Source organism: Galleria mellonella, unplaced genomic scaffold (assembly GCF_026898425.1).
Source record: "Galleria mellonella isolate WM207_F2 unplaced genomic scaffold, CSIRO_AGI_GalMel_v1 utg537, whole genome shotgun sequence".
NCBI lineage: Eukaryota > Metazoa > Arthropoda > Insecta > Lepidoptera > Pyralidae > Galleria > Galleria mellonella.
In genome coordinates this window covers 419,679-434,197 of record NW_026442112.1, presented here as the reverse complement: position 1 = coordinate 434,197, position 14,519 = coordinate 419,679, and the positions used below count along the sequence as shown (strand labels likewise).

General features: G+C 31.2%; 1 protein-coding gene across 1 annotated transcript; it reads right to left on the bottom strand.

Annotated features, from left to right (window-relative positions):
• Nucleotides 1-1,747: 1,747 nt before the first annotated feature.
• LOC113512499 (thyrostimulin beta-5 subunit-like) lies at nucleotides 1,748-8,155 on the bottom strand. The gene is made up of 3 exons (XM_031907056.2): nucleotides 7,945-8,155; nucleotides 2,370-2,528; nucleotides 1,748-1,934 (listed from the first exon to the last, which is right to left on the bottom strand). Exons 1-3 carry the CDS (start codon nucleotides 8,137-8,139, stop codon nucleotides 1,827-1,829), a joined length of 462 nt encoding a protein of 153 aa, XP_031762916.2. The 5' UTR covers nucleotides 8,140-8,155; the 3' UTR covers nucleotides 1,748-1,826.
• Nucleotides 8,156-14,519: the final 6,364 nt, after the last annotated feature.

Below are 14,519 nucleotides of genomic sequence, written 5' to 3'. Positions count from 1 at the left end.
TAGATATATACCATCGCGGACTTTTTTGAGATGTACAATACTACAGTACATTATTTTAATTTATCTCGTGGAGTTCAGCCAGCATTTGCAATGTAAGCACAAAAAATATGTTTATTTACGACATCACATTAGAAACCTCTTTTATCAGTGTTTATCTACAATATTATGCATGTAAGATAAAGCAAGGTAAGGTAAGGTTTATATGTATATAAACCTTCCTCTTGAATCACCTACCTCTACCTATTAAAAAAACCGTCTCAAAATCCGTTGCGTAGTTTTAAAGATTTAAGCATACATAGGGACATAGGGACAGAAAGCGACTTTGTTTTATACTATGTAGTGATGATGATAGTGATAATGATTAACTTCAGACGTTTTCACTTCTCAATAAATTTATTTATCAACATTTTTCAACCTGTATATTACATAACTATAATATAAAAAGTTCATATTTAGTCATACTGAACTTTTTACATTAACATCGAATCCCATAAAATCCCTTTAGGACTTTCTAAATCCTCCAAACCGATTCAGTTAACCCATATCTAAAGGTTAAGTAGTTGGTAATTTAGTTCAAACTTTTTCATATGAAATACATTCATTTACACCATATACCCATTTCGACTCCTATGAATATATTTTGTTTGTGTGTATACTGCAACCTGACCTACTATTTAGTCTAAATCCTACCAATATAAATTGATAAAAATGAAAGTTTGTAAAGATACTTGAACGTTCAAAAGTTATTTATCATGGGGAGTGCTCTGAAGAATTGTTCGGATTGATACCTGCTGCAGATTTTCACCATCGTACAACCCGCCATAAACAAAAATTTCATCCCAACCATCTGGACAAGTGGCGGTCCTCCACCGTGCGTTTTTCAAGGCACTTTCTCCCACGCACAACCACTCTTTGGAATCAACTTCCAGCAGCAGTATTTCCGAACCGATACGACAACATAACCTTCAAGAAAAGAGCATATTCCTGTTTAAAAGGCCGGCAGCACACCTGCAATGCCGTAGGTGTTGTGGGTGACCATGGGCGGCGGTAGTCACTTACCATCAGGTGAGCCGCATGCTCGTTTGCCCCCTGTGTTGTAAAAAAAAAAATATAAAAGTGTAATAGGAATATAATACGACATGCAAAATTTTAATTATTGTAATGTTTTATTAAAAGTATAAATCTATAGTTAAATTGAATACGTTAAACTAACGGTTCGAAACTAACTATAACTAACAGCATTAACCGCCCAGGGCTTCCCTAAATAAATAAAAAGTTTGTCATAAAATTTCCAGCAAGTGATTTATCGTATCGTTAACTTGATTTGAAATGAAGACAGTTGCTTATTCAGCAGATAATTCAAACTTGACAAGTAATTTTGAACGTTTATAAACCTAACACTGCTCACTCTATTAATTACTTCAATCTAAATTATTCGCAACAAACACTATAGGTTGGAAAGCCTTCATATACGTACACACATAGAATTAGGAACTGGATATGTAAACGAAAGACATCACTTTTTCACTCACTTCTTACCCACGGTGAATTATATTTATTCGACTAAATTAAAAAAGTCGAAATGAGAGGAACTCTTATAAGGATGGAGGAAGGATCCATGAGGAATCAAGATTTGGTATTGATCCCTTTATATAATATATATTTCTATAAATTATCTATCTTTTGCCATAAAAGATAAATAAACAACTTTTAAGGAAGGCAATATTATGTAGAGTATTATCTTAAAAGTTAATCAAGAAATTAATTATATTGACAATATTATCATTTTCAAACCATAAACATTTTCAAAATAGCAATAAGATACTTTAAATATTATAATCAATATCATTGTCGCGCATATTGTCATTTATGCCTTGGAGAAGAGTAGAATTTGGGGGCAACCATTCACAACTCGTATGTTGGGAGGAGCATACCTGAAATATAAAAATATGGTCAAACGAGAGTAGAAGTCAAAAAGTTATATTCATAAAAAAAAAATTCCATACACTTTTAATTAACTAGCTTAAGCTACTTTGGTTGGGTGAATTTAAACATGTTAATTTAAGATTATAATCTTTCTGTTTGCTAGATATTCGAACTCGTTAAGATATTTAATCGTGATTAAATAATAGATCTTCAAACTTAAAATTTTGTAGGATTAGTTTTATGGTTTTATGAAATTAGATTTACGAGTTCCTTCAAACAACACCCTAGAAGCACAGATATAAGAAAGATTTCAAAACAACTTTGAATTATGATATTGTAGATTGTAGGCACTTCATCAATTTGGATTTTATCTTACAAGCAACGTCTTTGTGTAAAACCTGTGAAAATATACAAGTATTTTTTGCTTACAAAAATGAACTTACTTTGCACCGGCAGTCGTCTGCAGCTATGTAATGAAAATGTTCCGTGCCAGGAACAACGTCTGGATCACAGTTGCGCAAACGCACCATAACTGATCGCCGAGTCCCATAAACGCACACTGGGTGATGTGATTTCTTGAACGGAAACTCCCAATCTGAAATCTACACAGCCAAAAAATATAAATGCCATAAAACAAATTCGACTTAATAAAAAAAACAGTATAAATTTATATAGTAGATGTTAATCATCATTAAAGGTCTAACTTTGTGGTCGGTTTAGATTTAATGAGTCAAAATTTTTGTAAGCAAAAGTTACAAATAGACATATAAAATATCATCATCATATCATCCATAACTGTCTACTGCTGAACATAGGTATCTTCATAAGGGGGGTTTTGCCAGTAGTGGCCACGCTTGGCGTACGAAATGGCAACCGCAATTAGGCTTTTAACGATATTTTAACGGCAGGCGGGCACTACGCCTCTTTTATCTTTTGTCGCCTCTTACGACACCCACGGGAAAAAAGGGGTGGTCCTTTCTATGCCGGAACCACACAGCAATATGAAATACGGTTATAAATAAGTATAATCCCTGATGAAGTAATCAGAGGTATTTCTCAACTATTGTAGCTATGGTGAACGTAACGTTCAGCGTGTCCACATTTCAATGTGCATATGTAAATAGGATGAGTCTGTCACTATCTTTCACATTATTTTGACAGATAAAAATAAATACAAAGGAGATACTATTTCGAGCGAGAATGAGTGAATATGTCGATAAGGATCGCTCTAAGATGGACGTACATTGTCCAAATAAAATTACATGCTGAAAAAGGGTTGTGTTAAATGTACTCGTAACCGTCAAGCTTGTTTGAACAGATTGATGAATGTGGAGGCAGCCAAAAAGTTCTATTTAAAACGGAAAACTAAACCTTCCATTGTTTCTCTCCGTCCCAAAAAGACAGCGTATATATATATATATATTATTATTATGTTTAGAATGAAATTGTAAATTTAATTTACAATCTTATGCAAAATGTTTTTCTAATGTTATATCAACGAAACATTTTAATTAATCGAAAAGTTTTGTATAACTTTATAAATTTAATTAATAAGAAGTACTTCTTACATAAAGCTTGAAATATAACCCAATACTTACAATATTTTATAACCGCATTTTCAAATATTAAATCAATTACTAAATATCGAATAAATATTTTTAGTCTTCAACGACTAACGGTGCAGATAGATATAATTTATCCATAAACTTGTTCCCCGTAATATAAAACGATGGTAAAGAACTCCATTAGAAAATAGCAAGTGTATGTCAGGTCTTATGCAACAGGTTCAGTACAGAATTTATAGAACAGGTATTAGTTTGATTAACAATTGAATATACCTACATATATATTTAAACATACCTAAGTCTTACAAAGAATATACACCTTAAACGTAAGAAAACTATTAAGATTGACTAAATAGAGTCAATGAAGCAAAATATACCTAAATACACTTTATTGTTATTTCTAAAACTAAAATAAACAGTTTACGACACTAAGAATAAATGTAGTAATATTTAATTTCTTTTTCAACAAAAAATTTACAGAATTGCTGTAATATCTATATTATAATAGATCTAAAAAATATCTTTTAAATTTAATCATCGATTTTATATTACCATTCCATTATACTTTGCACTGTCACGACAATTCCAAAATTATCTCGAGATGTTTTCATTTAATTTTAAAAGACTACGCACCTTATATTAATTATTTCGTACCCTTTATCCGGCCTTGTTACCTGACTTATTAATTTTTTTATTACATATCATTTCACACCTACTTAATATTAGTAACTTTTCAATGATTTCCTTCGTTCAGTTACTGTGATTTTTTTCTTTTATTATATTTTATCATATTAGCTAAGCTAAGAAAAAATTCATAAAAAAAGTTATTCCGCAAAATAAAATGTTTCAGTTTGTGACACAATTTATATAAGATATAAACTATAGTAGATAAACCCTATTAAATTCAAAATTTCATTCTTAAAACTCTTTAAAATCAGCGAAAATATTTTGTAATAAACACCTTCGCAAAATATATAGACAAATTCAAAATCTCTTTTTTTAAATTTATGATATAAATGAAGTTTATAAAAAAAATCTGCTTTTTGATCATATTCTGAGTTGGTAAAAAAATATATAAAATAATTAAAAAATCAACGCAATTCCAAGGACGTACTCATATTCCTGTAATTAATTACCAAAATTCCTAGGTTAGGGTTCAAAAATCACAATTCAATGTTCCACAGACATTTCTAGTAACTGGCACATCTCAGATTTAATTAATCCGTGATACGGCGGCAAGCTCGCGCCCTACGGAGTGGCTTTTGACGCAATTGAATTGTCCTAGAACTGAAATCATATCGATTAGACGTCAAATGTAAGACTAAATTACGTTCATTTGACGTCTATTTGATATGTCTTCGATTTGATGGGTTCAAATTCGATTCTTTTGCATCTTAGATTACCTTATAAAATGTGGGCCAATATTCAAGTTGAGAGCAAATTGATATTGTTAAATTGACAACGAAAACAATCAACTACTTCTGAGTTATCTGTAACTACAGTCGTAAACATACCTCATTTCTCTTAAGAAGGAAATATAAAATTCTATCTACTTATTGGATTTTCTAATTTAGAAAGAACCCCTAAAAAGAGGTGTGTTGTGCCCAAGTTGGATTTCAGGTAACTTTTTATTACTTTTTATGAAATAATGTTCTGTTAAACTTGTTATCTGTTGTTTTTTTTTCAGAAGATACTATCAATCTTGCTTTACGTACTTAACTTTCATAGAATAAACAAAAATTCTGTCAAGAGTAAAAGAATATTAGATAATAAAAAACACTCGCACATTCAAATTCAATGTTTGACGTATGTTTGTTTAGGTATATGTAACGTATAAAATATTTCTTAATCTTAAATATTACATCTATATATTTATACATACATATTTTTTAATGTGAATATAATTTTATAACTAATAGGAGAAAAGTTATTATAAGTAATAGTGATTAATTACCTCCTCATTGCTAGCAATACATCCTGTATGTAATGTCGGATCGATCTCCTTGCGGTTTCTGCTGGAATCTATCACGTTCAGTTCCAAGTGTCATCACGATGTGCTAACTGACCTGCCATTTCATCCTCACCTATCACCCACACTAGTACCCTGCCAGCGTATACCGTTAGCACAGGTGAGGTGACTATTCCATTATATTAAAACTAATATTATCCTACTTGTCATAGGCTTCTTCTCTCCTATATAAATGGGTTGATTAATGTAAGAGTTGCTAAAGAGAAGCCTATATAGTATAGTGTCTTATTATTTCTGCCTACCTTAATGCGAGACAGGCATCATGGTTCTACATTGTATCTTGGATATACCTAGACTCAATAAGACTAGGTTGACAAATCTTGCTTGTATTGAAGAACTGTAAACGTAATCAAAATCCCAAATCTACATAAATCACACCCACATAAACCAAAATCCCAACATGAATATTGTAATATTACTTTGTATTAATTTACTATTTGGACACGTGTGAAAAGTTAAACGAGATTTTCATAAATAAATAACGATATTTACCTCAGTTCGAGTAGGTGTCATTATGATAAATAAATAATTGGGTTTGAAATAGTTTCAGATCAGTTACGTTGTTAAATCAGTAGGCATACTTATATTTGTACTCACATATGAATTTCTAACAAATTTAGGCTAAAATTATTTTATTTGAAGGTACTTCCGCACAAATTTAATTATTAATATGTACTTTCCATGTTGTATACACATAATATATCATCCGTATTTATCCACTGCTAAACATAGACCTCCCCCAGAAACTGCCATAAGGTACGGTTCTAAACCACCTACATCCACTTACTTCCTGTAATGCATTTGAGGTTGTCACTCCATCTCGTAGGGGGTGATCCTATATTGCGTTTGCTCATACTGAGTCGCCTTGAACTATGTAACCAGCCCATTGTCACTTCAGCTTGTTTAACCTGCGCTCTATATCGATCACTTTGGTTCTTCTGCGGACATCGTCATTTCGAATTCCATCACGCAAAAAAAATCCTAGGATAGCTCTCTCTATAGCTTGCTGAATAACTCGATATTTTTGCATACAGGCTAATCGAAGTATTATTAGGTATATTGAATGAAACAAATGAAACACGTATTTTATTGAGGTGGTTCCTTCGCCCAATAAAATACGTAAAATAGTAAATGTGTATGCCACATTCAATAACAATTGATTGAGCCCTTAAAGCGCCAGGGGAGTAACAAACAAACTCACTTTCACATTTATAATATTAGTAAAGATTGGAGTCGTACCCAATAGTGCAACAAAAAGGCTTACATCTCTTACTCTCAATATCTCGTAATGTGCAAATATAAATATAGTACTGTGTAAGTCCCGGTATAGGCCACCCCTTCTTTTCCTGTGGGTGACGTAAGATGCGACTAAAGGAGCAGCGTCCCTTTTAAAACATCGTAAACCGTTGCAACTACTGGCAAAACTCCCCTTTATGGGGTAGGCCTGTGTTCAGCAGTGGACGGTTAACGGCTGATACAATATGGTCTTAGATTATATAGATGGTCTCCATACAAATACTTCGAAAAAAATAGATCAACTTTTTCATACAGTTTTGCGTAACAAATAGTTATAAGTGTTTCCTTAATAACTTCTATATTATATATTATTTTCTTTTATAAATAATAAAATATATATTATTTTCTTTTATAATTTTTGCATTTTTTAATGCTTAAAAACGCATTTTGTTTATTAAGTAGTTAAATATAGATACGCCAAGATACATTGTGTATGTAAGTGTATAGAACACTGATAAAAAAACGAGTCAGCCAATTTGACAATTAGCTAACAAAATGTTGACCTGTTTTTGAGACTCAATGCATTATATACGAACCTAGAGTGCGACTTTGTACAAAAGTCGTCTGCATAGTACTCACTACCTCACTTATTCTATTGTGAAGCAACTGTGCTTGCATTGCTATTTTTTCGATTTGAAGAGCAGGATATGACAATGAAATTATAAGAAACAGAGACATAACGCTATAGTCCTCAGGAATAGTAATGTATCAAGGATAACGTGGGCATCATAGTACATTCTATGAAGTATTGCTCATGTCTATAGACGACGGTCACTACTTTCCATCAAGTGGGCCGTCAGCTTGTTTGCCTTTATAATAAAATACCCTTTCTATATTTTAAATATTAATACTGGGCGTAATTTCATTCGAGACGCGAGAATTTTTAAAATAGATAATCACTTCTAGATTCACATAAATTAATCCCGCGTGAATCAATATATACAATACCATATATATAATAGAATATAACCTACCCGTATATCAATTCCTGCAGCTGTTTAAGTATGACTGAGTAACAAATACATAAACATCTAAATATCCAAACATCTTCACAAATTTTCATATTTATACTCGTAATATTGTACAAATAGGGTTCTTGCGAAAAGAAACCCTTTTATTTCTACTTACTTCTCTAGAGTCACATCTCCCACCACAGGAATGAACCTTGACTCTATCCCAGCATCTACGGCCGTTCTCATCAATTTGCTCGGCTCGGGCTAAAGTGACTCGTTTGACACATATTTCCAATCCATTCGCAGTGATCAGGGTCCATAAAGTTATGGTCAAAAGCAACAAGCTAATAGGTTTACAGAATCGTACCATATCTTCTAACCACCAAATCAGTGTCTGAAAGTGAAACAATATATCTTTATTTATAAATGTGGAATTTAGTAAAGTCGTTTTAATATTAAGATATTCGGATGTTTATTACTCATTCACGTTTAGACGGCTGAACGAATTTGTATTAAATTTGGTGCATAAGTCTAGATCATATTATTATTATGATCATCTATTTTATTTATTTATTTATTTTTATTGACCACATTATAAAAAAAAATTACTAGTACAAAAGACGGACTTAATACTAGATAGCATTCTCTCCCAGTCAAACTTTGGCAAAACAGAAATGTAATTAAGCAGTGAAAAAATTTAAAGTTGTTGTACATAAACAATTAAACTAAATTACTTACAGATAAACCTATACCTACTATAATATAATAAATAATACAATAAGTTAACAATATAATAAATTTTTAAATTTGTAAAATAAACTTATGGCTCACTACACGTTTTGGAATACCGTAAGTGTGGTAATCAATTTATAAATAAATAAATAAGAAGGAAAGATTTGATTGTTTGCATATCATTATAAACAATAATGGACACACTCAAAAAATCAATTTTAAAAACTGTTTCATTTATAGAAAACAACATTACCGACAAGTAATATATAGTAGATATTTATTTTTGAAAAATTTATCTACCCATGTAAAGCTGGGCTACATCATTTTTTATTTATTTAAATATTTGATACATTTGTCCCAATTCATACAAAGCCATGGATTAAGTAGAAACAATCCATTAATAAACAACATTACATTATCATATCTATCCATTCTTACGAGTATTTAAGAGCTATACTCTTGTCAGTGAAGCTCTTGCCTGTCACTACAATTTTTGGTGAATCTCTTAACCTATTGATGCAAACAACACTAAACTTTCAAGCAAGGCTTTCTTTGATCTGCCTGATATAACTGTATCTCGGCCTATCAGACAATGGGTATAATCATTGTTTTGTAAATAAAATATGTATAGCTATTTCCAAATTTCGTGATAATTGTGAATTCTCTCTGCCTGATATTAAACTTACCATAAAAATAAAACGTGTTACTTTAAATTATATATTTTAAACATTCATTTTTAAACTTATTGTATTTAGAACGTCGCAAGAATATGTCTCAATGTATGCATAAATAAATAAAAAGGGACACCGTTTCATTTATTTAAGGGGTCCTTAAAACCCTTTGACCTGTCGAGGATTAAATGAGGCCATACATTAGTGGCGTTATTTTACTTAGCTTTAAATTTATGAAATGTATTCGCTATTCATGTTCCGTATTTCGTAACAATAATATAAACATTTCACAGTGTTTTATATAAAAAATGAAATAAAAATTGTTTTAAACATGTTATAACGAGATAGATCATTCAAGTACAAGCTAATGATATATAATGGTTTGGCAGGCGATGTAAATGAAACACAGGCTAACTATTCTCGCATTTTACAATATATTTGAGTTTAAATGAAAACTAATAAATTTTCTTATACTGTTTCACCCATGACACCCCCCATGCTTTGCCATTCCTGAGGACTCAGTACGATACCTGCACCCCTAAATAAGTATTTTGATAGATATATAATCACCACCATGTAGCAGAACAAGACAATAACATCCAGTGCCTCGTTCTTTCTAACACTTATACTCACGAAAACTTCGAATATTTTTTTTTTCTAGGAGAGTAGAAATATTTAAAATTTTGCCTCGTCGTAAATACATATTATTTTAATAAATCTTTTTATTTCAATAAAGATTTGAATAGAAATAATTTTAAATTTTCACTTCTATAAATGAAAATATACATGCAGTTGATACGTAAATCTTTTTATTTGAATATAACTTATCGTACTTTCCACCTTAACATATCAATTAGGAAGAGAATTCAAAAATTATAGACACTTTCCACATAAGTTATACTTAAATAATTCGTCTCTTTATTGATTATTTTAAAACTATTATAGTTTTTCACAAAAATTTATAGGGAACACTAGCTGACTCGGCAGACTTTACTATATACATTATTTCTAGAACTATATATGAAAATTCATCGTACTACATTTATTATATTCGTTTGTTTCTTACAACCCTATTGCGAAATATAAAAATCGCGATTAAAAAAACAAAGATAAAAAAGGGGTGAAAGGGTAAAAATTTGAGGTTGTATTTATTTTTCAATGCTAAATCATAATAAAATAAAAATAAGCAAAATTGACAAAAAAATAAAATAATAATATTTAGAGGTGGGTAACCCTTATCATTGAGGGGTATGAAAAATAGATGTTGGCCGATTCTTAGGCCTACCCGATATGCACACAAATTTCCTAACAATTGATAAAGCCGTTTCGGAGGAGTTTAGTAACAAACACCGCGACACGAGAATTTTATATATTAGATTATCATATTTAATTCACGAATTAAGCATTGAAGCACTGAGAGCAAATTGAAACTAGACTAATAACAAACATGAGAAATTTTACTGTAATTTTACCTTCATTTTCTTTTATCTTCAGGTCTACCACGTGTTTATATTTAGTTAAATTACATATATACTAATGTAACTGTTTTTGGTTTCACTTCTATCATTGCATTACCAATCTGTCAGTACGACACTACTTTACTACACTGAATATATAATATTTTATCAATTCTACTTAATATTATTATATGTACTTAGCTACTGTGTACTAAGTACACGCTAGGTACACTCAATACAAAGTTTGCAGGAGGAAAACTTTTTGCAGGTTTGCTTAATAAATTCACAACCTCTACCCAACTTATAGTCTTGTGTGGCATAATGAATCACATGAGAACTACCACGCTAATATAGACCACAGAACGTTATTTGCTCCTACGAACATTAATATAACTTTGGTTTCAGTACTACACAAAGGGGAAATAGAAATTATTGGTATCCTATAAGCATGGTTTGAGTTGTCTACACTAATTATTTTCTATACAAAGTTTTTCATAGCCCGACTGCCTTACCCTCCGTGGTTCGTAACCTGTCCGTGTTTTATTATATTACAAGTATCACATTCTTACACTTTTATTTATTTTCATAGTAAGGTATCGGTTAAATATAATAAAATAAATAAATAGTATACAAGGAAACACCTAAAATAAACTTCAGTCTGACAAAAAACACAGTACTAATTTGACTACTAGATGCATCATGTGAGTATTATAAACCCAAAGTTTCTTGTCGTAAATCGAAACATTTGGCATTCCATAGTGTCTGCCTGCCCTAATAGAAAACAAACGTGATTAATATGTATGTATGTTTCTTGTCGTATATTAACACAAATTTTATAGAAAAAATAATGCTCAATATCTATAGCTTACAATTTCTTAAAAGAATGCTAAATCTTCAAAGTGGTTATATTATTATTTACTTCAAGATTCAAGTTAGTCTTCTTCTTAAATATCCCAAGCAAAAAAGGTGGTCCTTAAATCGGTTGCAATTTTTTTTATGTTTGTTACCTCATAACTCTGACAATTGTAAACCGTTTTGGATTATTTTTTCCTTTTTATCTGAAAGTGTACCTGCACTTACAGGTTAGTCCCATAAAAAAATCAAATCAGATTCAACAGTTTGATCTTTAAATTAAATTAACTGGTTTTCCCATTTTGTATGGCATTTTTGTGAAACTCAATTAGTTATAACTAGTCTGGCCATAAATACTGTTACATAAAAACTTTTTTTTAACTTTTTAATTATTTTGATTTTGATACACGTTTATTATTTAAAAAACTTCTCTTGATTTCGTGTTTATTATCAAATTACAATATGGAATGGGCTGTTAAAGAAAATAGAATCGCAGTGATCGCCTTGCACAAAGTGGGTATGGAGCAGTTAGTTATATTTCAGATACTTAAAAAGCTTGCTATCAGCCGTATATCCGTATATCGTACTATCAATAGATACAACAACACTTCCTCTGTCGATGAACACAAATTAGTACTTTAATAAATATGTAAGTATAAATTTTAGTAATATTACATTACTTTATAAAAAAATGCATTTTCATTTGTAATAGAAGTTATGGCTGGACTAGTTATACAAATGTAATTTGAGTCGGGGCCCGCAAACCGGTGCGGGCCATCGCCGTTGGGACTCGGTGGACTACGAAAGGAAACCCGGGTCCCCAACATTATGGCGCGGCGAGGGATACCGTGATGGCTTTAGCTGGTAGAAGTCCGGCAGTACCCATACGCCTCCCCCGGGACGTTTGGGCCTGCATGATACATTTCCCCATGAAAAAAAAATGTATATAAATGTAAGATCAATTACCGATTTTCTCAGTCGATTCTCTCCCATTAGGTCCACTTACATAATCGTCTATCACTCATCCTCTCGATATAGCCGCACTACTATAATGTCTCCAGTAAATAATGTATTAGATACTACATTTTAAAACAATGTCACCCACCGCATTAGCTATTTTTCCTAAAAGCTCTGATATGTTTCGTATATAAAAGCTCTAATAAATTCGTCTTCTCTGCTACTTTCCTTTGTCTTCTTAGCTACAAATCCTAGTAGGGGCAGATAATAGTGATTCGCATTTGTAGTTGACATATAATAACAAAAAATAATATTAAATAAAGTAATAAATAAGTAAATACGCTCAGGACTTAGTCGTGAGCGTATTTATTTATTTCTTTAGTCGTGACGACTATAACCCATAATGGGGTAGTAAAAGCATTTCTCGTCTGGTCAGCATTATACTCAATGTAACAGTCCACATCCCCACATTTCGCCTAGCATATTAGAATACAAGGAACATAAATATATTTTCGCCACCACTGCCCTCAAACGCTTTCTGATGCAATACGGTATTAAGCTCGCTATTTGTACAATTTTTTTGTGGAATAAAGAATAAATAAATGAATAAATTAATTAATTAAAGTTGCCTTGTTATAGGTAAATATAAAATAACATTATTTTGTGAACATTTTTTAAGATGACAGTTACAAATTGACCTTACGCTAATCAAATTCGTAACTTTTCTCATTAAAACGATAGCTGTAAACAAACAACTGAGCTGCGAGTAGCTTTTTCTGGCAACAAGATCCGGAACCCTTTTCACAAATATTTTTAAACAACAATTACTACATTTTCACACTATATATATTTATACATACTCTACTATATATACATATGTGTGTATGTATGTATATATATATATATATATATATATATATATATATATATATATATATATATATATGTATATATATATATATATATATACATGCACATACACATTTATTTATTTAAGCTTTAATGCACAGTAAAGTTCTATGTACATTCAGCAGTGGACAGTTAACGTAACTAACTGAAATAATGTTTATATTTCGATATGTCATTAAAGTGAACTCAAGAATACTCATATGATATGGGACAAAAACTATATATACAGTTAAAATCGATAGCATCTTTTGACACTCCCTATTCTGCTAGCGAAACTAATCATTTTCACTAAAGAAAAATGTCAAGAAATTTTGACCCCCATACTAATAAGGCACTGTTATGCGTTAACTGTTGTACGGGAGATTAAATGTTTTTTACCTTTTTTAATTTGATTTTAAACATAACTTAGATTCTTATTTATAAAAATTAAAATATTTTACATACTTATTTTAACTATTAGAGTGTTTTGTCACTGTCTTATAAATAGAGAAATTAGTGTAAAAGAAAATGACAAAACATTTCAATAGCTAAAATAGGTTTATAAGAGGTTTGACATTTTTATAATTAAGAAGACACATACATTTTTATACACCACTGAGGTGGCAAACAAGCAAATGGCCCTCCTGATGGTGAGCAGTTGCCATAGCCTATGAATGCCTGCAATACCAGGGGCATTACACGCGCGTTGCCGACCCTGAAGATACTTCTTTACACCTTTTTTAAAGAACCATATGCTGTAGTCTCTTGGAAAACCCGCTAACGATTTTGATTTCACCCTAAATCTGTTCTATATATCCATTACCCATCTGCATCATCATTTACTTACACCACAAAAAGTCTTTTCATCATAAATATCCCATCCTTTTTACGATTCTAATGTACCTATACATTAGTAGAAATACATTATACCTACACCTATCAAATCTTCTCTGAATAAATATCCTACACCTACATTTACATGGCGAAGATAAATCATGAAATACGATACCTACATTATGATTGAACGTATCGCAGAAGGCGTAAAAGGGAAATTCGTTCATCCCTTCAAGTACCTTTCATGCTTAAGAGCTTTCTATGAGTGAAAATGGAGCGTTGTAGGCTAATTCACAAATGCGTTTTAGCAAAATCAAGTCGTGAGTTTGGTTTTATTTATTTACTCTTTATTGCACCAC